Here is a 24,751-nt window from a genome sequence, read left to right on the forward strand (position 1 = left end):
CAGCAAGATCCCATTTCCTATATGAAAGATTCCAGTTCTATAGCCATATCCATTTGATTTGATCACAAATCACAGAGAGCAGCATACCTCAATAGCAGTGAGCTGAACCACAGGCCGGATCCCCTGGGGGACCATGTATAGATTTGGTGCCCTTTGTGAGGGAAGAATGGGAAGGTTGGAGCCATCCTGTGAAACAAAGATGCAAATGTCAATGCCAACTGTGAGTTCAAGTAAACAGTGCATGGAGTTGTTAACAGAATTTTAAGCAGCTACTCTGAAAGCATATATGAGCGAGGACTCAGCAAGTACCCTGTGTCTCAGAATCAGCTCTGCAGTTACAAGGACGTCCCCACAAGTCTTGTCTCCATTCATTACTGGGTACCAGAGAAGTTTGGGCATGATGTCCATTTCTGAGCTTAGTTTCACCAGAGGAGAGCACATGCTTCGTCCCAAAAATTCATCTTTGCCCTAGAGAAACAAACAATCCTTTAATCCCCCAAACAACATCCCTACACATCTCCATCAATCCCCAAAGCTATCTTAGAAATTCTAAATTACCTACCACTTGATCATTGTCAAAAAGTTCGATGACAACTTTGGGTGGGTTCTGTAGGACTGTTTGGGGTTCCCCATAGATTTCAATTTCATCAAATATAATGGTTTGGTCCCATGTGGGATTCAGAGTAGAGTGGATGATCTCCGTGGTTTTACTTCGATGGAGGAAGGAGACATGAGCATATGGGTCTAAAATTGAAAAAGAGAGTAACAGTGGGGTCATGGAGAAAGTCTGAAATCATGAAACTCCTAGAAGTAAACATAGCTCCTTGACATTGGCTTGGCAATGATTTTTTTTTTAAAAAAAATTTGACACCAAAGCAAAGGCAACAAAAGCAAAAATAAACAACTGGGATTACATTAAACTAAAAAGCTTCTGCACAGCAAAGAAAACCTCAGCAAAATGAAAAGGCAACCTGTGGATGAAGGGATAAAGAAATGTGGGATATTTATAGATATGGATACATATACATACACGATGGAATATAATTCAGCCTTTAATAAACAGTAAATCCTGCCATTTGTGACAATATGGATGGACCTCGAGGGCATTATGCTAAGTGAAGTAAGCCAGAGACAGAAAGATATTACATGGTATCACTTATATGTGAAATCTCCCCCAAAAAGTCAAACTCATGGAAAAAAAGAGAGAAGAATGGTGGTTGCCAGGGGTTGGTTGGAGGGGGAAGTGGGAGATATTAGTAAAAGGGTACAAATTTCAGTTATGAGATGAATAAGGTCTGAGGATCTCATGTATAACATGGTGACTATCTATAATAATAAAAGCGTAATATGCTAATTAGACCAGACAGCCAAGCGACCTTCTAGATGTCCTTCCAGACGACCTTCCGGATGAAGCCACGGTGGCAGAGCCGAAGCAGAGGCAATTAGGGGAGATCAGGCAGGCAGGCGAGTGGTTAGGAGCCAGCAGTCCCAGATTTCGAGAGGGATGTCTGACTGCCAGTTAGGCCCAATCCCGCAGGGGTCCTGGATTGTGAGAGGGTGCAGGCTAGGCTGAGGGAACGCCCCCCCTCAGTGCACGAATTTCGTGCATTGGGCCTCTAGTAGTTGATAACACTGCATTGTATAATTGAAATTTACTAAGAGAGTACAACTCAAGTGTTCTCATACACACAGACACACAAAAGGTAAATATGTGAGGTGATGGACATGCCAACTCAATTGTGGGAATCCTTTCACAATGTATAGGTATATCGAATTGTACATTTTAAGTATAACTTTTTCAATTACACTTCAATAAAGATGAAAAAAGATAAGAAAAAATCCATTTCCTCTCCATGCTAAATAATTTCACAAAAATTTTTTGCAATTGCATAGAACAGACCTATCTAAGCATAACCTAATCTCTAAACTAAAGCTGTTTTACATAAGCCAAAAGAGTACTTGGTTTTTAGCATTGTAGCATCATATGGATGGGACTCTTTGATTCTGCTCCAGCGATATATCTTATATCTCAAACTGCAAGGAATGTGCTTTGAGTTTTATGCAACTTCAGCTGAGAATTTTGATAGGATTCTAACTTTGACTTTCAATGACTGAGTGCCCCCTGCTGGCAAATATTTGAAAATGTCTTCAAAAGCCATTTTGGAGATGTGTATTATGGGGATAACTTTGAATGTGCTCTAATTTGTAAGAAAAGGAAATCATTCATATATGCTTGGGGGACACCTCACATTGATGTGAGCTGCCAGAGTGTCAGGCCCCTGCTTTAAGAGCTGTTTCCACAGAAGGCCCAGGCAAGCTCTGCCGGCCTTCAGGTTCTGAAGTGGAATTCAACAGCGCAAACCCCTGGATGGCAGGACCCCTGACCTTTCCCCCTCCCTCACCCACAGCCTTCTCCTTAGAACCAGTCCAAAGGTGACAAACTAGCTGAGCTGTCAGTGTGAAGCTTCATGGTTTGTTTTATGGTGCTGGGGATTTAGGGAGTAGGCAGCAAAGGAGGTCTGGATGGACTCCAAACTGCTTCAAGCTTATGCTGTAGATAAATAGGCAAATTTGTGATCTTTTTGTTAAGTTGAGAGAACTACATATACGTATACATATATATATTTCTATATATGGTCTTATATGTATATTTATGATCTTAATTTACAATCAACACAAGAGTCCAGGGTATATGTATGCAGCTATGTGTACAGAGAAAAGAAACTGCTTTTCTTCTTGGTGCTTTTCATTACTTAATCAATGAATGATTATTAGTATGAAAAGGCCACGTATGTTCTGTGTATCTCCAGCATCAGTAACAGTGATCACCATTGAACTCAGTGCTTATTGATCCATGACTGAGCAATTTACTTCATGCACATCAAACTAGTGTCAATATGGAAATGCTTTTTGCTGTTGTTAGAAATAACTGGAAGCATTCACCTGGGGAAAAGTAGAATCGAGCTAGCCTGCTATGTAATGAGGTGTGAGAGGGAGGGTTTTCCCTTTACCTGAAAAGCTATCCTTGTCTAAAGCCATGAGGTTCCTGGCTTGGTAGATATAGCAGCGCAGATGGTACATGTAGACTCCTAAAAAGAACAGGATGGAGGTTACTTACAAGAAGCATCATATCGCAAACTACTATTTTCCAGGAATATTTGCAGATAATAACATGTTTCAGATCAATGGGTCACCCAAATCTACTTCTGCCAAGTAATGAACACATATAAAGCACTTCTGTTTCCTGTACACGGAAACATTTAAAAACCACAGGAAGCTCAATGCAAGTGTGTCCATCAGGAGACCATTCATGACTCCTGGTGTCGACTGCCTGGATTTAGGCACTGCTTGTCATCACGACCTTTGAGAGGAAACTGGGTCTCCAGGCGTTGTGGAAATAGGACTTCCTATTCTAGTTCGGCACCAGATCTAGGAAACAGTTGTTTGTTCTAAGTTTCTTTGATATTTCAAAATCTTTATATTCTTTATCCTTATTTATATTAATACATATACATCCCCACCCCACTCAACATGCCCCCCACCGTCACACCTCCCCACACACATAACTTGAGGATAGTAGAGCACTGTGGTTCACTGCACAGATTCTACACTGCATGAGCTCAAATCTGGTCTCTATTGCTTACAAGCTGTTAAGATCTCAGTCAAGTTCTTTAATCTTTCTGCACCTCAGCTTGCTCACCTGTAAAATGGGGACAATAATAGCCCCTCACATATGTACAGTGCCTGGTACCTGCTAAGACTTATATAACGATTTGCTATTATTATTATTACAAAGTAGGTCTGCCTCATTCTAAAATTCCTGAGGGTTATCATGGAAACCAACCTTTACTTAACTGTTTGAATATTTTTTCTCTCATTATAATCATTTTTGGGGGGGTTTAATAGATAGGATGAGTACAGAGTATGTTGAACAGAGTATGTTAAAATGAGTGATGTGACCACTTTCTACGCCAAGTATGATTTTAAAGCTGCATTTAAAAAATCCTCTTCCTCAAGTGGTGAAAATGAAAGTACATTTTTATTATATTTGGTGATTTGAAGAGCCTTCTTGAGATAAAATCATACAATCAGATGCATGAATACATGCTATAGACTTACTGTCAAAAATACAGGAAACAATGGGAGTGTTGGCCCCGAACACAGTGGTGGCGCTGTGCTTCTGCTTTTCTGCACTTTTTTCATCTCCATCCTCAGTTGTGTCTGCGCCCTAAGGAGGCAGAAAATCAATGAGCCATGCCTACAACTGGGGAGGCAAGAATTACCAACAAATGGAATGGTGATTGTTAAAAGAGAGTTTTCTCATCCAATCACGTTATTTTTATTTTTATTTATTTATTTTTTAAAATATATTTTATTGATTTTTTTACAGAGAAAAAGGGAGAGGGACAGAGAGTCAGAAACACCAATGAGAGAGAAACATCGATCAGCTGCCTCCTGCACACCCCCTACTGGGGATGTGCCCGCAACCAAGGTACATGCCCTTGACCAGAATCGAACCTGGGACCCTTGAGTCCACAGGCCAACGCTCTATCCACTGAGCCAAAGCGGTTAGGGCCAATCACGTTATTTTTAGAGATGAATACAGCCCAGGACAGTAAGCAACGGTCACTTAGCTGGAAAGTGATAGAGCAGGAAGGTGAAGCCAGACCTTCTACCTCAAGTCCAGGCTTATCACACCCTGCCACTGAAAGAAAAAGAGAAAAGAAAAAGGGTAGAGGGTAAATAAGGGGATTAAAAGGATGCGAGGAGGAAGAGGAAGAGCATCAGAAGAGGAACACAGCTGGTCAGTGCGCAGAAACATAAGGAAAGGCTGTTCCTGATCACCACATTGTTTTAGATCAACCACCACCATTTTACTAATCACTCCTTCCATCTTTCTGCTTTTTCCCTTGCTGCCTTCTTCTTCTTTTTTTTTTACTATATTTTTATTGATTTCAGAGAGGAAGGGAGAAGGAGAGAGAAATAGAAACATCAATGATTAGAGAGAATTCTGATCGGCTGCCTCCTGCATGCCCCCTATTTGGGATCAAGCTCACAACCTGGGCATGTGCCCTTGACCAGAATCAAACCCAGGACCCTTCAGTCCGCAGTCTGACACTCTATCTGCCTTCTTTATTGTGCTTCCATATGAATTATTCTCTAATTCTGTCAGCCATCCTTCTGTCCTCCCTCCCTCCTTCCCCATATCTGTATATTTAACACTCGCAGTTTGTTGAACAGTTGTAGTTTACAAGCTATGATCCAAGACCTTGTGCCTTGGGTGTTAATAGATGTACCTGCAACAAGGGTTTGGGAACAGATATATTTGGGAAATGTTAGGTGAAACGACGTTAAATAGGTGTGTAAACAGGTGTTAATGGTGCACTCATTCTACAAAAATGACTGAGCACATAGGATGTGGAGCTTTCTCCCACGTTATATGCAGTCCTGCAGTCCTGGAGGAACCTCTGTGAAATCATGGTGTTGTCTCCAACACTCATCTATTCTTCCTCGACCAATGTTATTTGAGGTTTGGCTACTTATTACTTACAAGGGCACCTTCAAGTTTAAAGATGGCAGCTGCACCATGTGTTTCTGAAGGAGCCATTTTTCTCCTCCAGCGTCTGCGGCGAAAGGTATCTGAACTACGGTGTTTCCAGTGAAATTTCCAGCCAATTAAAGAAGCATATTCCCAGCCCTCCTGGTCTTCAAATTCTTCCATGGCCTAAAACAGGAGTAAAAAGTTTTAATGCTGATCATATGATCATGACCATCATCCTTATATTGATAAAGCAAACTATTTGGTCAATCAATAAATCTGTGTTGGAAATCATCTCTGTGCAAAGCACTGTGCTAGGAGCCAGGCACACAAGAAACAACAAAACAGACGGGCTGTCTGCCCTTGCAGAGCTGATAGGCTATGGGGATATAGAGATAACCAGACAGTTCCCATGGAATGAGATGTTACCAAGGTGGTGGCTGTACTATCAGGAGAGGCACTTACTCAGACTTTGTGGGTGGGTGGGTAAAGCAAATGGACTCATTCTCAAGTTGCTTTCTTTGTCCTCACTTCATTAGCTTATAAGAAAACACTGCTATTGTGATATAGTTAGAAACCATTATTATCTCCACTTTATATATGGAGGATAAATGATACCATCCTCCCCAGGGTTTAAATATCTTGTTTAAGCTAATAGTTGCCACAACTAATAATTACATGAATATCAGGGTATATTACTCCTGTAATAATAACTGAGTATAGTACTTTTTATCTTAAAACTATTTACATATAAATGATCTCAGTTTTCAATATTCGATTCAATTCCCTCAACAAATATGAGTGCCTAGATGTGACAGGAACTGTGGCAAGAGCTGAGGAAGCAATGATGAGAAAGGCAGAAAAATTTTAGTGGTGGGAATTTTATGTAAACATCTTAAAAGTCTGACTAGATTTAATAAGTGTAGAATACTACTGCGTAACATTGGATTGTAGAAATAAGAACTCCATGTGGGTTAATATCATGTAGGGGCTATTTTTTCAACTTTGAATGAACAGAAAATCCAGGTTAAGCACAGTCTTGTAATTGGCCCTCTAGTCGTGTTAACAGTAGCACTGAAATAGTTCACGTAGCTAGGAGTGAGGCAGATTAGGGAACATGATCAAAGTCTCTACAAGACCCTGGCAGAACGGGGCCAAGTTTCCAGTCCTCTGACTGGTGGCTCAGTGTTCTTTCCACATCACCTTGGTGTTCTCACAGGGAAGGAGGACGTCAAATGCCTCTAGAAATTCCTCACCCCATTAGGATAGGGATAATCAAACAAATATTCATTGATCAGCTCATTCAATTTATCCCATCATTTATTAGGAACAAGTTCCTGAGCTGGCAAGAAGGACACAAAGATGACTCTGGATCCATCTTTGTGCCTAAGAAGCTCACCATCTAATAAAAAGTAACTTCATTCATCATACCTACTGTGTGAGTCAGGAACTTTGTGGGATATAAAGAGTTCCTGTTAGGAATTAGCCTAGCTTGGGTTCAAACACCAGTTGTATTGGTTACTAGACATGTGACCTAGAGCAAGTCTATTTAATCTCTGTAAAATGGGGATAAAATGTTAACCTTGTGGATGGTAGATAATGCATGTTCAGTCTCTAGCATTATAAAAGACATACAAAATGTGCTGCTTATTACTGTTATTAGTATTATTGTTCCACTTCATTTATCATTATTCCATTTAAGCCGTACCATCCCCTAATTTGCAGCATGATGTGATACCCATTTTGCAGATGAGAAACAAAATGAAGTCAGGATTTGAATCCTTATGCCTCTTATTCCAAGTCCTGAGCTATTGCTACTATTCCATTATGCTACCAAATAATTTCTGCTTCTGGTACTACCTCTTGAGTGGTTTGCTTTTAACCACCATCTACCTCTGCCTCTTGTACTGTGCTTTATTCTTAGATACATTCAATTACATTCAATATTTAGCCTGCCTCAGAATCACCTTGTTGCTGGGCTCCACCCTCAGAGTTCCTAAATTAGCATGGCATTTCTAACAAATTCCTGGGTGATGCTGTTGTTGATCAATCCGGGTGAGGAGCACACTGAGAACCCTGGGGCAAGGTAGTAGGCCCTTGGGTGGCAAGTGGCTTCTGTAGCAATAGCTAAGTGGACTTCTGTGTGGTCTGGAAGGCAGAGCCCAGCCCAGGCCCCTCCCACTGCCCCTCTTACCTTGGCAGTACTGGCAGTGGATTGTGTTGAATCTTTCTTGCGTTTTCGGACCAGCCTTCGTCGTCTATGAGTATGATACATTTTCTCTGCCGCAACCCAGGATTTGGGCTTATTATCAGGAGGAATAGTAATTCCATACTCCCAGCCTAGAACAGAGAGTGTGAATGGTTATCCAAAGGAGATACACTTGCCAGATGGCCAAATAAACTTCCAGGAAACATTCAGTCACTCTCTCTGCCCCTAAATATTCTCTACCATCGCGACCGAATGCCACTGCTCCTTTCAAACTGACTATGGCATTATCCCCCTGGCTCCCTCTTCCTTGGTGGCCATGGGGTTCCCCTCCACTTTTTTTTTTTTTACCTCCATTCATTCATGGTAATTGAATGTATCTAAGAATAAAGCACAGAACAAGAGGCAGAAGTAGATGGTGGTTAAAAGCATGCGGTCTGTGCGGTCACACAGCTTGAGTTCAAATCCCAGCATCCCCACATGCCAGCCGTGAATTAAAAAAAGTTTCTTGCAAGTTAGCAAACCTGCCTATGGCCTAATTTCTCCAGTATCATGGTAAAATACACAATTTAAAAAAAGAATTCATCAATATAATGCACGCAAAGCACTAGGGCCGTGCTCAGCACGTAGGTTGTGCTCAGTTAATGTTAACTATTATTATAAGGCCCATGCATGTGTCAGGATCAGCAAAGAACTGGAAATCTATTTGAAAGCTAGGTGTTTCTGTGTACTACTCCATCTTACAAGGGAAAAAATCAGGGTTTTCTCTTTTGATAATTCTAAATGTTATAGTTTCATTTAAACTGTTCATAGAAAAGGATACACACCATTAGCAGAGGCTACGTCAGTAATCTGCATTATTGTTGAATAGGACTTTGAAGGTAATTTATAGTCTCCAGGGAGGGAATGGGGTGTGGTTAGAATAAAGAAAATATCTCATTATGGACCTCTGGCATCCCAAAGTCCAGCCACCTGGCCCCCTTACCTCACATTTTTATTCTTTTTTTTTATATATTTTATTGATTTTTTACAGTGAAGAAGGGAGAGGGATAGAGAGTCAGAAACATCGATGAGAGAGATCGATCAGCTGCTTCCTGCATGCCCCCCAGTGGGGATGTGCCCGCAACCAAGATACATGCCCTTGACCAGAATCGAACCTGGGACCCTTCAGTCCGCAGGCCGACGCTCTATCCATTGAGCCAAACCGGTTCGGCCACATTTTTATTCTTGACAGTCCCCCCTCCCTACACCTGTCCAAGCACTAGCTTGTCCTTCAGATTTGGCATCTGAACAGTCACAAGTAAAACCACATGACCTGGTTGTCACAGACAAACCAGCAGGGGTAAGACCCCTCACTCCGAAGGAAACTTTACTCTGGCTAACCAGGGCCGGGCTGCAGAGCCCCTAGTCAGAAAATAAACTCACATCTTACCTTTCTCTACTAGGCTTATCGGGGTGATCATTTCATAAGGTATAGAAATGTCTAATCACTATCTTGTACACCTGAAACTATTGTCAACTGTAATAAAAAATTTAAAAAATGAAAATAAAAAAAAATGAAATAAAATGTTACCTTTCTCATCCACTGCACGATTTATGTCATATACCCATGCATCGTCTTCCCACTTCCATCCTGGAGGGCATGTGAGCTCACTGGGTGATGCCGCTTTGTCACCGTTCTTAAGGAAAAAAAAAAGGCAAAAACATGAAGACTTACAACTAAGCCATAATGTGATCTAAGATGCAAAGATGAGATATGATTCCTCACCCTTAACTATGGTATTCACATGGTAACTGCGATAGCAGCTTAGACATGAATCTTACTCAGAAAAATCTCTAATCTTTATTTAGACACAATTACTATACAAAAATTAGTTTAAAAAGAGAACAACCTCTGTTTCCACCATTAGGGAATATGTTAGGTGGAACCATGGGAAATTGTTTTTGCAGGTCAAAATGGTGAAATATCAGCAGTTTCATATGGTTCAATTTAATATTATGAAACAGTGTGACTCTTTTTACGAGGGGCTATATTGGAAAGAACCCATCAGAAATGGGGAAAGCATGAAAAACACATGTCTTCAAGTATGGGGTAATGGTGCTGGAGGTTGTAGATAATAATCATGTATGATTGAAGAAAGTTTATTTTAAATATTGACTTCAGTTCTGCACAAAAAGTGATGGAGTGTTATGGGGGGGAAAGCTCATAGTAAAAGGAAGTAAAGGTGGGGGGCCATAAACATATGGAGAAATACTCAGCTTTACTTTAGATTAAGGATGTGAAAATTAATATAGCAACAGGATACCAGTTTTTCAAGTATGGTCAAAGATGTTAAAGTGGATGGTGAGTGTTTAGAAAACAGCCCTCTAATACACTGCTGCTGGAAATATAAATTTATACAACCTCTTTGAAAGCAGTCTAGCAATATTTATCAAAACTTTATGTGCATCAAAACCTTGACCAAGCCCATCTAGGGATGTCCCCTACAGATCAACTTTCACAAGTGAATAACAATGTATGTCTAAGAACATTTACTGTCACATCACTTATAAATGCCAAGACTTGAACAAACTCCTATATGTCCACAAAAAGAGCGTCAATTAAATTATACTGGGTGCATATACCAAAACACTGCAGGCATTTTTTCAAAAGCTCATTAGAGCAAGGTGATTCTGGTCGGATTGTGCGGATCTACTGCAACTCATTTCTTTAACTTGTAATAAAACACGTATTAAAGATTCCAAAATCAAGACTCCAAAATCTGATAAGAGCAAACCTAAATTTTAAAGAGAAAATGTCTTTTCTTTCTTGGGGGTCCATAAATATTTCAAGTCTACTTTTACAACCATCTTTTCTCTAGTAAAGGCTAATATATATTAACAGAAACAGAAAAAAAGAGCTTCGTAACAGCTTTGGGTCTGGCAAAGAAAAAATGTACAACAGATCTATATGTATTGATATCAAAAGATGTCCAAGACATATTGTTATGTGAAAATTACAAGTTGTAGAACTGTGCATGCAATTCTATATAGGTGGGGAGAAAAGTTATATACTTGTATATGAACAGAAAACTATGAATGGTTATCTCCGGGAGAGTGAAATGTGGATCATGAAGAAGAATTACTTCTCATTTCCTTTTATGCTGTTTGAATATTTTAAAAACACGAGCCTTCAATTTGTAAATCTTTTAAAAACTATTAAAAAAAAACCAAATAAACATTTACCATTTTAAAAATTGCACAACCTTTACCATATACCAACATAGAGAGTGAAATGTGGATCATGAAGAAGAATTACTTTTCATTTCCTTTTATGCTGTTTGAATATTTTAAAAACATGAGCCTTCAATTTGTAAATCTTTTTAAAAACTATTCAAAAAAACCCCCAAATAAACATTTACAATTTTAAAAATTGCACAACCTTTACCATATACCAACATCTAGTTAAATAGGCCCAACGACTTTTCTACAGAAAATAACTATAGGTGCACTTGTGTGGCTTGTTATGGATGCAAGGCTGTTCAGAACGTGAGACAGAGCAGAGGAGAAGGGGAAACCAAGCCTGTGGTTAGTGGATTCACAGACCATGGGTCCAAACAGCTAACGTGGAAGGCTCTATCTCGGGAGCACGCCACTCACCGCGTCGGTGTAGGTGTCTTCTGCCGGCTTCCACTCGCCCCCGGGGTAGCGACTCTCATTCTGATATACTTCATCCGTGAACTCTGTATGACCTGCATCGGCCTCGGTCAGCAAGCTATGGGCAAAGCTCGTGTTACCAAGGGAGAATTGGTAGCTGACAAGCCCAACTCTTTCCAATGGTCCAGAACCATCTACAGCCTGGGTGGCACCAGTTCCCTCCTCATTCTGGCCCTGTGGGTGCTCCCCTCCAAATTCCTCTTTGTGCTAACAGCTTTTGACATTCGTTTGATAAAGGGGCCCGCTGGAACAATGAGATCTAAATTACAGAGAGCTCCTCAGACTACCAGTAATTAGGGTGGGGACTGGGGAAAAGGATTGTGGGCAGCATCTTAAAGGGACCTCAGATTCCACATGTCTGTTTCAGTTTAGGGCTGTTTAGATTTTTCTCAGCAAAACTCTTGGCTATCAGTTCAAAAGAATAGGCAGTCCTCCTTCCTCATTCACCCTATTTTAAAAAATGGAGTGGGAACAGTCTCGTGGGGCCAAGCGTGGAAATTCTTACTCATGGCTTGCTCAGTCTTAAACGGAGTTTAGGTTTTCTGGATAGTTCCTAGGTCGGCAGCCAAACCAGGTCATTTAAGACTCCCACCTCCATTTGGGCACCTGGGAAACCTATACTGACTCTCTGCCATGCCAATTTTCCTCTTGGATGTGAAACTATGTCGACAATCCATAGAGGGAAGTACAGAGGCTCCAACTTCGACTTAAATCTTCTGCCAGGTGTTCACTCAAGTGAGGTTTCTTTTTCCTTGACCGGTGCTACGTCTTTTCCCTGCTGTATTCTCCCCTAGAATCAAGCACTGGAAAGAAGTCAGAAAACACAGCGTCCCAACCATTTGTATAAGTTGGGTTCATCCATCACTTTTCTGGGCCCCAGAGAAGGAGAGTAGAAGACCGGGTAGCTGCCTGTGAGGTCCCATTCAGCCCTGACAGGCTTTTACCTTCTGCTTTTTCAATCACAATGCCCCCTGCCTTTCCCTGTCCTCACTAACCTTTCTCCCTCCTGTCCAATTCAAATCTCATTTCCCTTCTCCTTACTAGCGACCCCAACTCCAGCCAAAGTAAGCCGCCATGGGTTAAAAGCACTCATGGGCAAACACTGGGTCTTAACAGAGCAGACCCAGCACACCCATTTCCCTCCTTCCTTAATGCCTATGTGATTACAAGAAACAAATGTGGACAGAGATCGCAAACTAGTTCGAGGTCTTAAAATCCAAGCTCACAAGCTTGGTTCCTCCACACTCAAGCACGCCATCATGAAGTGGGAGAGGAGGGACCTCCAGTCCTGATGCTGCAGGCAACACACATAAGCCAGGCTTTGGTTTCCCCCAGACTCCAGGGAAAACATGGTTGCTACTCTCTGCTGTTTTTTTGTTTTTTCCCTTTTTAATAACAGCTTTTTAAAAAATATATTTAATTGATTTTTTACAGAGATGAAGGGAGAGGGAGAGAGAGTTAGAAACATCCATGAGAGAGAAACATCAATCAGCTGCCTCCTGCACACCCCCTATTGGGGATGTGCCTGCAACTAAGGTACATGCCCTTGACTGGAATCGAACCTGGGACCCTTCAGTCCGCAGGCTGACGATCTATCCCCTGAGCCAAACCAGTTAGGGCATAATAATAACAGCTTTTGAGATATAATTTACACACCATACAATTCACCCACTTTAAGTGTTTCCTCTGTTTCTTACAAATATTCCAGCATAATAGTTTAGTGCCAGTTTTAGTGCCCAGACTAGACCCGTAACATTCACAATCTGAGTGCCTTTGGATAAGTTAATTATTCTCTCTAGGTTTCAGTTTCCTCATCTGTAAAGTGGAGCTAATACTATTATTTGTTGGGACATAAATCTCTGTGTGTCTTTTGCATTTTTGCACACAGGACCCTTAACTTTTGTTACCAACTATCTTTTCAAGGATGTTTACATGGGAAACAAATTTGGAAGACTGAGAGGATATTTCTTTATGGAGCAAAGAGCCAGCATGCTTGTTACCCATTATAAAATATTTGGGTTCCCTAAACTCAAGGTTCCTCTCCTGCCACATCACCCATTGCATGTGCAAGTGTCATCTGACTGTCTTCTTGGGGCTCAGAGAAGTAAAGTAAATGTTAACATTCTGGCATTGCGATTGCTGTGGACAATAAAATCCTTTGTCTCTGAACCAGGAGTCTTGTGTCTCCTACCTACAAGCATCCATGAAACTGGTAGGTTACTTTGCTAATCTTACAAGAAGGTAAAAATCTCAGATAGTTGATAAATTTTGACACTACCTATCTTGTAGGGGTGCAGTCTAGATTCAGTAAGATGATATCAGTGCTTGGCACATGGCTCGACACATTCACACAAAAAAGTTCTCAATAAATGTTAGTCTCAGGGTCTTCTTACATTTGTTTGCCTTGTATGGGACACTAATGATATCTTTCAAGTTTCTATGAATTTCTATAGACTTATTCTTGCTCATTGGGTGTTACATAAATGTTAAAAAAAATGGTGGAGAAGATTCCTTTACCAATTTCTAGGGAAAAGCTTCATTGACATCATTTTTTTCAGAAAATGGAAAACTTACCTTCTTTCAGGATCAACTGTCCAGTTTCCTTCCCATTCCCAGCCCTTTGGAGGCAGAAAGAACTCCCTTTTGAGTTTTATTTTTCCTGTGACATCAGAAAATTTATGGCGACCCACTAATCCAGAAGTGCCCCATTTTCCAAACATAAGAGCTTGATTTTCATACTATTAAAAAAAGGAAAAATGGAGAAACACCATCAGAGAGCAAGAAATAGAACCAGCCCATAAATTTTTAAACCTAAGACTTAAGCTAAACAGTAATAGAAAGTGAAAAAGCTCAGAAGGTATGGACCAAACTTGGGCTGTTGCTGATTATGCAATTTAGGATAAATCTAAGACTCAGTGCTCCCAAATGTAAATCCGAGACAATCTAATACTATCTATATATATAAAAGCCTAATATGCAAAGTGTCCCCTTGGGAGTTCGACTGACTGGGAGTTCGATAGCTTGCTATGATGTGCACTGACCACCAGGGGGTGGTGTGGAACGAAGAAAAGCCCCAGCCGGCAGCCAGGAGCCAGGGAAGGAAGGCCCCAGCCAGCAGCTGGCAGCCACTAGGGACCCTACCTGTGCACGAATTTCGTGCACTGGGCCTCTAGTATTTCTTATAAAGTTCAAATGTGCAAATGATTGTGAAAGTGCTTTGTGAAGAATGGTATATCATGCTAATTGTTTCTATTATTATTTTGAATGGCTCCATATTGTTCTCTAAACCTAATCTTTTCGATACCTATAAAAAGTCCTCAGCTTATGAATATGCAGGCTTCTAAGTTTATTGGCAAGCCTACTGCCTAGAAGTTGGGGCACATTTACCCATAGAAAGAATACTATAACTGATGCTACATTTCCCAGGCAATCCACAAAGAACTTGTCTGAAACATGAAAGTTGTTTAGCACCCAGCCTTTATGGGGCCTAAAAATTCTGAGCCTTCATCCCCACTGGTGGGTAGACCAAGACCTTTTTGGAAGCAAGTTCAGTGGCAATGGCAGACTCTGGTTTACAGGGCACTTCTTTCTAAGTTAGAATTTATAAATCTATAATGATCTGCCCTTTACTATGTCAACCATCATAAAAGGATTGAGATTTGCTAGAATGAGTGTCCCTGTTTGGATCCAGCGAAAAAGTTCCATTTGTCTGCTGATGAGCTGATTGAGAAGATGATTGGAATAAGTGATAAGGGAGTTTTTGGCTAAAGGAGGAAGGAAGAAGCTTGAATGGGGGCCTGATGGGGAAATTGGGTTCAAGGACACAAGAGTGCCTGTCTCAGATATTGGCTCTGAGCCCTGAGAGGAGATGAACTTGAGGAAGAAAATAGGGAACCTGTTGCCACAGGGGCTGTCAGACTTGGGGGCATGTGCACAGCTCCTTTGGTTTCCAAGTGACAAGGACACAGGAAGAAGGAACAAGGCATTCCTACCACTTCTGCTTGGAAGCCAGCATGGCTCTAGTGAAATCCATGTTAGAAGCTTGGCTTGGACAAGAGGGCAGTAGCAGCAGTAGAGATGGCGGCCTCACGTGGCTCTGAGACTGTGGCTTTAACTAGCAGTTTGGGGGAAGGATTGTTAGCACAGGTGAGGCACCTCAGAGACTTCTAGAAATCTAGGGTGGGGAGGGATTTTGTAGAGAACTGAGGTCTGGTATTAGCACAGGAAGGAAAGAACCAGCAACATTTCCATTATTGTTATTAGTGTGCCTCTACTGGTACTCACAGGCTGTTAGAATCTGGAGAAACTAGAGCTACACAAAACAAGTGAAATGGGTGGATCATCTCTTTACGGGAGTTGAAACTCCAGTTCCCTCTAGGCAGGGAAGGGTCTGGAAATGAGAAAGAGTGGAAGGGAGCCCTGGACTGGTCGATCCTTGCTCAGTGCTAGCTTCTTCAGGCTTAGTTCCAGCCACAGAGCTGGAAGGTAAGGTGGAAGCCAAGAAATGCTAGAGGACTGCAGAAGCAAGCCTCTCCTATGTGTGCCCTGATGCACCTCCACTTCACATTACCCATCTGACTGCACATCAGCATCCACCACTCAGGGCCTCCCCCTGCAACCTCCAGCACACCCTCTACTTATTCCAATTGCACTTCCAAGCCTGCGCTGTAAGGACTCTGTGTGTCTCCCATGTGTTTCATTGCTTCTCAAAGTGGTCCACTGATACCCCTTATCCACCCACATTGGAATCACCTCTGGTGCTAATCCCTCACTCAGCAACAGAATGAGAATCCCTGAAATGGCTCTGGCAGTCAGCATGTTTAACAAGACACCCCGTTTTACCAATAGATGATGAGATCCTTGAGGACAGGGCTTGGCTTCTTCATCACCTGCCTCTGTGCCTGGGATAAAGCCACTACTCCATAAAAACTTGGATAGATGGATAGATGGGTAGATGGGTGGATGGACAGATAGATGGATGGATGGATGGATGGATGGATGGATGGGTGGATAGATGAATGGTTGGAGAATATGGGTGGATGGATGAAGTCTGCTATCATGTATTTATTTATTCATCCAATAAATATTTATGTGTCAGGTACTGCTAAATGAATCAAATGTAAAAACTGAAGATAGCTCAGCAAACAGATAAGAACCACAATCCTGAACCAGTTGTCAGGTAGAGAGTCGGGCAGCAGGAACGTGTATAAACTAGCTCGGAAGAAGACAATCTCCCCATTTATGTGAGTAAGAAGGCCCATCTGCAGAAGAATGGAGTTCATCTGAGAATTATCAAAAGAAACCCACTGAATACATATAATAAATTCACATCAAAAAGCACTTTGAGTTTAAAATAGTATTTAAAGAACAAATCCAAATAACTGTTTTTAGCTGTCCAGTTTGTGAAAATTATTTTCATTGGTTTAATTGTAATGAGACTTTTAACAACCAAAAGTCGATTTTTAACTCAGTGAAGGTTTTACAAATTATCTCTATTGTCTTTGAAGTATTCGGGCAGCATTTTCTTTGGCCTCAGGCAAACCCACCAGAGGCTTCCCCTCCGTGAGAAGGGAGTCTCCTGTGGTTGACAGGCTCCCGACCCCATGCAGGCTTCTCAAGGTCTGCACCTGTCCAGTGCCCTCACTCCTGGGTTGTCTTTGTGTGAATCACTCTGTCTGTGTCCCAGTGTTGACAATAAAACCTCAAGTCAATCTTTCCATATTCCCTCAGGCTCAGGTCCCTTGGCTGGGATTTTAGGCAGTAGTGGTGAGGTTGGTGGTTTCAAATATGTGTGCTCCCCTAAGGATGAAAGGCAAATGTACCCCCACAAAGAGGAAAAGAGAGTGATGATGTGGAATGTACCATTTCAGCAAAGACAGTGAATGCTCCCTCCGCGAAGCTATTGAACTTCTTCTCAACAGCACTTAAGCCCAGCCAGATGTTCACTCGCAACTCCACAGGCACCCTTGGTCCATTGCTTTTTTCCTGTGGATACTGTGAGATGCACAAAAACATGATACATTATGGGGGGCACAGCATGGGCTGTGACATGAACATTAAGCCAAAAGCTGGCCAAACATCCGACCATGGCTTTTACCGGAAATTTTATGTTTTCACAGTTAAAATATTTCAAAAAATGTAAAACAGTATCACTTTGCTGTCTGATTTTTAAAGAAAGTACAGTTATATTGGATAAAAACATGCAACTTATGTTAACATGTAATGGGTCTATTATTATTCTTTTAAAATGAGTTAATAAATATTTTTTAAATGGCTCACTTAATTTATATAATGGTAAATATCAATAGTTACAATCCACATAAACAAAAGCTCTCTGGGGTCTTCAACAATTTTTGTGAAATTATTCTTTTTGTGGAAAGGGGTCCCAAGACCAAAAAGAACCCCACTGAATTAAATAATTCCCTAAACTGGATAATGAGTATTAACAAAATCAATAAATATATCAAACATTCCCTTAAAAGCATTTTGCTGTTTATCCACTGAGTTCTAAAATCTAACACAGAGAAAACCACTCTGCCTCCTCTCTCACCTCCTGTGAAATTTTATTTATTAATCAGTTTGCTTCCACTCACTGCTGAGGTCAATAATAATTGTGCTTCTATCTTAAGTAATATTTATCCCATCAAGAGGTACTTGAGAGAAAATAATCACTCCAGCTCTATTTTCACCCTAAAGAGCAATGAGTACATTTATTAAAAGTTAGCAGATACCTCCTTGTTTTAAGAGAACACTCTCCCCTGATTGTTTTTTTTCTCTTCTTGCTCTTTATTCCTCCCCCTTCTTCCCCTGCAATCCAAAGAGCCCATTGGGTTCAGTCCACAGTATTTAAAGGAGTCCATGACTCTAAAAAATGCCCGGAACCCCTGCCCTAAAGTAATAATTCCCCCAAATTTTCAATTTGAGGACCCGTTTAGTTAGGGAATAGATTCCAAACACTCCCTAGAAGGGAAGGGGAGAAAGGCACTGGTTTGCATGAGGCTTTAGAAATCAGTGGAAAATTCACGCCAGAAAGCAAAGCACTCACAATGCCATGTTAATGTCAATGCCGCAAAGACCTCTCCAGACTCCTTGATTGAATGCCAACAAAACTTGGACCACTCTCTGGGAATTACCACCCCAGGGGAAGGGGCCAGAGTGGGCTGGAATTGATCACGGGTGCGGGCTTTGCATGTAAGTATTTCATGTTACACAGCGATGAAGCCATACCTTCAGGAAGATGGTCTGGATCTTCCCGCAGTACTTCCCAGATGCATTCTCCCCGCTGGTGGAGTACAAAACCTGATGCGCGGGAATGCGTGCATAGGCCAGTCTTTTCTCTCCCCGGATCATCCAGATGATAATGTCAGGCATACTGTTCTGAGGCTGGTCACGTGGGTGGATGGAAAAGGAAGCACAGCTAGCATTAGTCTAAATGCACATGGACTTGCAGAAACACTGTGGGGAGGGGTTGCCTGGCCCACATTCCGAGTCTCACATCTTTCAGGACCACACTGGGAGCCCACAGGGCCAGGAGAGGCTGGGGATGGCCAAAGGGCATAGCAGGAAGCAGAAGGGGGCTTCACCTGCCCAAAGCCCTGCCTGCTCGCTGGGCTCTGACAGGTATTTTAGGAAATACCACCTCTTATCTTGCCCATCATTTGAAGAAAGCCATCAACAGTAGTCAAAGGGTACAAATTTCATATATTTTCCAAATATGAAATATTCACTTAGTTTTTAAAAACCACTTTTTTTAAATTATAAAGGTAATACAAGTTCACTATAGAAAATTTGAAAGCACCAAAGTATAGAAAGTAGAAAATAAAAATTATCTGTAATCACATGTTTTTTCAAATGTATTTCTATTTGCAAATACATTAGTCCCCCGCCCCACCTCTGAAGGTCAGTAGGAGGTGTCCTCTGTTCCTTGCTCTTTCAGTCCGCAGAGGTTAATGGCAATCGAAATTTATCCAGCTCTCACTGTGTGCCCTGCACCGTGTTAAGCCCTTGCCACTCATCATCCTCTTTAATCTTTATGAAACAGTGCTGTGAAGTGAGTACTACATTTACCTCCATTTTACATTAAAGGAAAATGAGGTTTAGAGAGTTTGAATACTAGTACTTTTCCCAAGTTTACACATGGTAGATCCAGATTCAAAGTCAAATCTTCCCAATTCTAACCAAAGGCAGCATTTGCTCCTTATCTGCTACTTTATCACTCTACTTGAAATACTGTGGTTATGATAATGATTTGTCCACTCTGAAGACCTTTCTGGGACCACCAACTCAAAATTCTCCTTCTGTCCTGACTTCAATGATGTTCACCCCATTACCCATTAACATCGTGGTCAGCAACTCTTTGATTTCATCATCCATCAGGTCTGGCCAAAATCCAAGGCAATGTACTAGGTTTCCCTACCACCATCTCTATCCTATGCCATTCCACAGAATCCTTCTTCTATAGCAAGTGACATTTGTGCAGTTTAAAAGTCCTACCTCTTCTGTCAGTTGCATTAATTTATCAAGCCAGTCCTCGATTTCCCCCACTGTGGACTTCACGTCTGTGGCCTCAGACCTCATCTTCACAGCTGCCTCATGAATCTGGGAGAGAGATCTGGACCGCAGCTTTTGGATCTGAGTATCTAGAATTGTGACATTAGGGTTTCCTTCCATTGGAGGCAACGTGTAGCTAAAAAACAACAAAACAAAACAGGGTTTGCAGAATAGCTTTTTAGGCTTCAGAACGGTCAACGTCATTTATATTTGGTTTTCTTCTTTCAGACCACACCATTTTCCTAACTGCATGGGCAGATGTAAGCTGAAAAGATTGTTTATGGCATTGGTAGATCAGATTAAGTTAAGACTCTCCTCACTCTCAACAGAAATGCAGGGGGGAATTAAAATTTCAAAGCGATTCCTTGGGTTTGACCCAAGGCTCATAGAATCACTGGAAAGAAGATGGAAACAGCAGCAGCAGTTTGGAGAAATGGCCTTTCCTCCCTATAATGATTGTATAGAACCACAAAATGAAGGAGAAGGGAGATTAGAGGCCATTTAGCCAACAGGTTCTTAACTTAGGAACCACACACACCTACGTCACCTATGGGTGAGCCTGAGAAAGTGTATGAATCCCTGGAACCTATAAAGAAAAATGTACATTTGTGTTGACATGCAGTGTCACATAATGAGGAAGAACATGGGCTTTGGAGCCGGCTACCTGGGTACAAATCTTGGCTCCATCATTTACGAGCTCTGTGATCTCTTATCTTCCTATCTTCAAATGTGGGGGGAAAATATCTACCTTTTAGGGTTGTTGTGGGAAGTAAATGAATTAATATATTGTGAGCATTGAGAGCAATGCCTGATACAAATTAAAGTCTAAGCAATGTTGCCATCATCATCATCATCATCATCATCATCAGGTATTCAAAGGGGCCTTGGAGCTCCCAAGAGGCTAAAAACCACTTGTGTAGGCCAAGCTCTCATTCAAAATGAGAAGTCAAGAATAGCTGAGCTGGGGCCATCTTCTGCCAGTGCTTCCCTCTCAACATGGCAGCTGGCAGGGACACAGGGTAAGATTATCACCAATTCCAGGAAGTTCTATTCACATTGTCTCTACCTAGAATTTCCATTGGTTTGAATTTCACCCAGCTTCCTAGATGAAGGAAATCCAACCATGACTTCCCTTAAACACAAATTTCCTGTTATATAAAGTTTAAAAGATTCCAATTTAAATCTTCAATAAATAATTCAAATGCATTTGGTTCTTTAAAAAGAGATTCTTCAAGAATAGTGAACATAGATATTTCTGTATTTCACTCAGCAATCCTTAGCATTCACATTTTCGACATGAAAGGCATTATGAAATATCTCTTTTTGGTTACATTAGTAATTAGGGCAATGCATTTGAAGGGTTAAGTCCCTGCTATGATTCTTTGATGCATAAATAAATACGGAAGCTGCTAGCTCAAAGGTCACATGTGAGACTTTCAATAAATAGATGCTAACAGTGTGAAACACGCAGCAAGAAGAAGAGCTGCACTTATAAACCCAACTCTGGGCGTCAGAGGCACCATTTCACCTCTTTGGGCCACTGTTTTCTCATCTATAAAGTAAGGAGACCCGGAAGAGATGACCTCTTGGACCCAGATTAAAATTCTCTGAATATAAACCCGAATCCAGCAGTACTTTGATCTTAGCTGCATGTCAATTACCTGGTGACACCACTAGAAGGCACAAGAAGACAGGGAGACTTAGAGCATTGGGTATAGGGGGAGGGGGAGGATGACTCTGGTTCCTGTTGCTTGTGAGAACTATTCGATATGCTTTTCTTTTGGAACTTCCCTGTCCACTGCTTTATTAGCCAATATTTAAAATGAGTTTGGAATGAATCACTTCCCCCTTTGATTTCCAAATACCCAGAGATCTGAGCAGTTTCCCCAAGTCACGGTTATGAAAGGTTCTCTGGCTCAAGTCAAAGTTACTGGCTTTACCGAAAGGAGGCTGGGCCAGAGTGTTCACTAAGCAATCAGTAAATGAGCACGTGAAAAAGTTGTTTCTAAAAAGTGTGTTGAAATTACAATGTTCCGAATGGCAAAACTGATGCTCTGCCCCCAGCCCGGAGATTGGTGTGAGGCAGAGACACAGCCCTGCTCCCTGCTCCCTGCTCCCTTCCCCATCCCTCACCTGAGGCTGTGCTGGGATGTGCTTCCTGGAGTTAGGCCCAGCCTCCCAGTTAGGCCTCAGCCTCCCTCAGCCTCCTGGGCTGCTTTAGAATTGGCACCAAACCCGAAAGTGGAGCTTTTCCTGTGGGGATTCAGACTCCTCCCAGTGCCAGCCTTTTGAGAAGCCTGACTAATTGAAATGTTTCAGACGAACATTAGGAATAATTCTAGAGGCTCTTCTAGTCTGATAGTTTAAGTGAGGGAAGCATACCTGGAAATTCTGAGACACACAAAATCAGTTTACCTCGTGTCTTCTATAACTTCATCGATCAGCTTCAACCATATTTCCGCCAACTGGTTTGCAGGAATTTTACCTTGTATCCCTGATTTTAGAGCCTCTATGTTTGATTGCTGGGAAAGAGAGGAAATAGTTGGTAATTGTGAATTATGCCATTATACCCAGTGAGGTTTAACTTTAATTTTCAATTTAAAAAATATACAAAAGATCTAACAGAAAAAAACGGGGATTTTTTTGTTTGTTTATTGTTTCGCTTTTAATAATGCTCACCATAGGCTAGCACTATTTATTTTTCTTCAAAATGCAGCCAACACTGATATGCTTAAGTACTAGGACGACCTTTTCATATGGCTTTGACCCTTGAAAGTGTGGACAAAAAAGGGACCACATACTAAACCTGACAAGCTCAGGGGAGGCCTGTATAGTGGGCCTTACAAAGTCAGAGACCTAGACTCGCAGTGGTTGGCAAACTGCGGCTCGCGAACCACATGCGGCTCTTTGGCCCCTTGATTGTGGCTCTTCCACAAAATACTGACTTCTGCGCATGGGCCACGAAGTTTCAATTGCACTGTACATGTGCGCCCACACGTGGTATTTTGTGGAAGAGCCACATTCAAGGGGCCAAAGAGCCGCATGTGGCTCGCGAGCCGCAGTTTGCCAACCACTGACCTAGAGTAAACACATAGGATGCCCTGAAATGAAAACTTCCTAACTAAAAGCAAGTCCTGGTGGGTTGTCATGTCCTAGGCTGGTATCTTCCTTGACAAAAGTCAATGTTTACCTTAACTGAGCCTGTCCATTATTGCCTTTTTGTATCTACTCTATCAGACATTTGGAATGTCAGAGTAATCCCTTTTTTCCAGACTCCTCGGGGTACAATCTCCCACCAGAGCAGACCACAGAACCCCTCACTATTATCTCCTTTGCTTCATACCATCTCTTAGTGCTGTAAATGTTAATTGTTAACTATCCTGTGCTCACCAATGCAAAAGAAGCATCTTTCCATTTTACTTTTTATCCAAATCCCGGAGATTTCTTCACTTTGCCTTCTCCTGCCTCCTTAATCTACCACCAATGAATTTCATGTAACCCTATTTATGTCTCCTCCTTTTATTCTATGTATAAAATAAGATGCAAAATTACCATTCTCTGGGACATTTTCTCAATCCATTAAGATTTTGCTTCCTGGCAATTGTCATCAGCTTGGTTCAAACAAACTCATAAAAATTCTTACAGGTTTGGATGTTTCTTATGTCAACAAAACCATGTAAATATATTATGTACTCAAATAGCAATAAAATAAAACCAACAAAGATGGGGGAAAGGAACCCTAAAATGGAATATAAAACAGGAACAAATGAACCTGAATTATATTTCAGATGAATAACATAACTACACTGAACTCACCAAAGTAACTTTTCAACACAATATTTTCACTATATATCCTCTGTTTAAAGGAAAGAAAAAAAATCATAAAGATATCAAACTCTAGTTTTTTTTTCATTATGGTTTATCTTTGGATTTTAGGACTAAATAAATGAGTAACTATATTGAGAATAATGAAAATCAAGTTTCTCACTGCTGGAGAAGGGAGTTGTAAATATAGAAATAGGGAAGACTAGTATCTTTATCTCAACCATGTTCCCTTTCTCCTCATCGATGTCAACTAGGTGTATAATTCAGATATTACAACTCTGCAGCTTTTATCATAGTGAACCCCCGAGCTCCAAACAAGGAGGGTTCCTCTAGTCTACAGCCAGAGTGGAAAATGTCAGGCTCTGGTTCCTTTGAGCCCACCCTCTTTTCACAATAGAGAATTTTACTATTTTAACAGCAAAACTCTAAGGGTTGCATATTTCTATTGGAATGAACCATTCTCTACACCATATTCACATACAAATGTGGCAGACACTGTGAGTTTTGCCCCCTCACCTCCAATATCCACCCTCCGTATTCCACAATAAGAACAGTTTTATCTGGCCATATGCCAGCCCAGAGAAAAGAGTGCATTTCCCAACTCCCTTGCGGTGAGATGTGGTTACGTGACTGGATTCTGGTCAATGGAAAGTGAGCATAAATCAAGTGTGTGACTGCTGGGTCTCTTCCTTCAAAGGAAAGACCTGTGTCATCTCCTCTCCCTCTCTTCCCCTTCCTCAGTCTGGAGGGTAGGTGTAACAGTGAGCTGCCTCTTCCTCAAAAACAAATGACAACTCCTTAGTGATGGTAGAGCAACAAGAGGGAAAGAGCCTGGGTCCCCAGCACCACTGAACCTCCATACCAGCCTTGGATCACCTACCTCAACTGTAACTAAAGACACTGCTTTTATCTTGCTTACCACTATATTTTGAGGT

At 41.4% G+C, this 24,751-nt stretch overlaps 1 protein-coding gene across 1 annotated transcript in view; it reads right to left on the reverse strand.

The window, feature by feature from the left end:
* Positions 1-24,751, reverse strand: part of MYOF (myoferlin) — a 142,731-nt gene that overhangs the window by 38,461 nt on the left and 79,519 nt on the right. The window contains exons 22-35 of the mRNA XM_005884066.2: positions 22,407-22,513; positions 19,935-20,127; positions 18,669-18,824; positions 17,304-17,435; positions 14,016-14,179; positions 11,385-11,499; positions 9,319-9,424; positions 7,734-7,879; positions 5,552-5,725; positions 4,120-4,228; positions 3,012-3,089; positions 563-744; positions 310-468; positions 88-186 (exon numbers count right to left, since the gene is read on the reverse strand). Of these exons, the coding sequence (XP_005884128.1) occupies positions 88-186; positions 310-468; positions 563-744; positions 3,012-3,089; positions 4,120-4,228; positions 5,552-5,725; positions 7,734-7,879; positions 9,319-9,424; positions 11,385-11,499; positions 14,016-14,179; positions 17,304-17,435; positions 18,669-18,824; positions 19,935-20,127; positions 22,407-22,513 (1,920 nt within the window). The remainder of the gene's footprint in view (positions 1-87; positions 187-309; positions 469-562; positions 745-3,011; positions 3,090-4,119; positions 4,229-5,551; positions 5,726-7,733; positions 7,880-9,318; positions 9,425-11,384; positions 11,500-14,015; positions 14,180-17,303; positions 17,436-18,668; positions 18,825-19,934; positions 20,128-22,406; positions 22,514-24,751) is intronic.

Source organism: Myotis brandtii, unplaced genomic scaffold (genome assembly GCF_000412655.1).
Source record: "Myotis brandtii unplaced genomic scaffold, ASM41265v1 scaffold810, whole genome shotgun sequence".
NCBI classification, from domain to species: domain Eukaryota; kingdom Metazoa; phylum Chordata; class Mammalia; order Chiroptera; family Vespertilionidae; genus Myotis; species Myotis brandtii.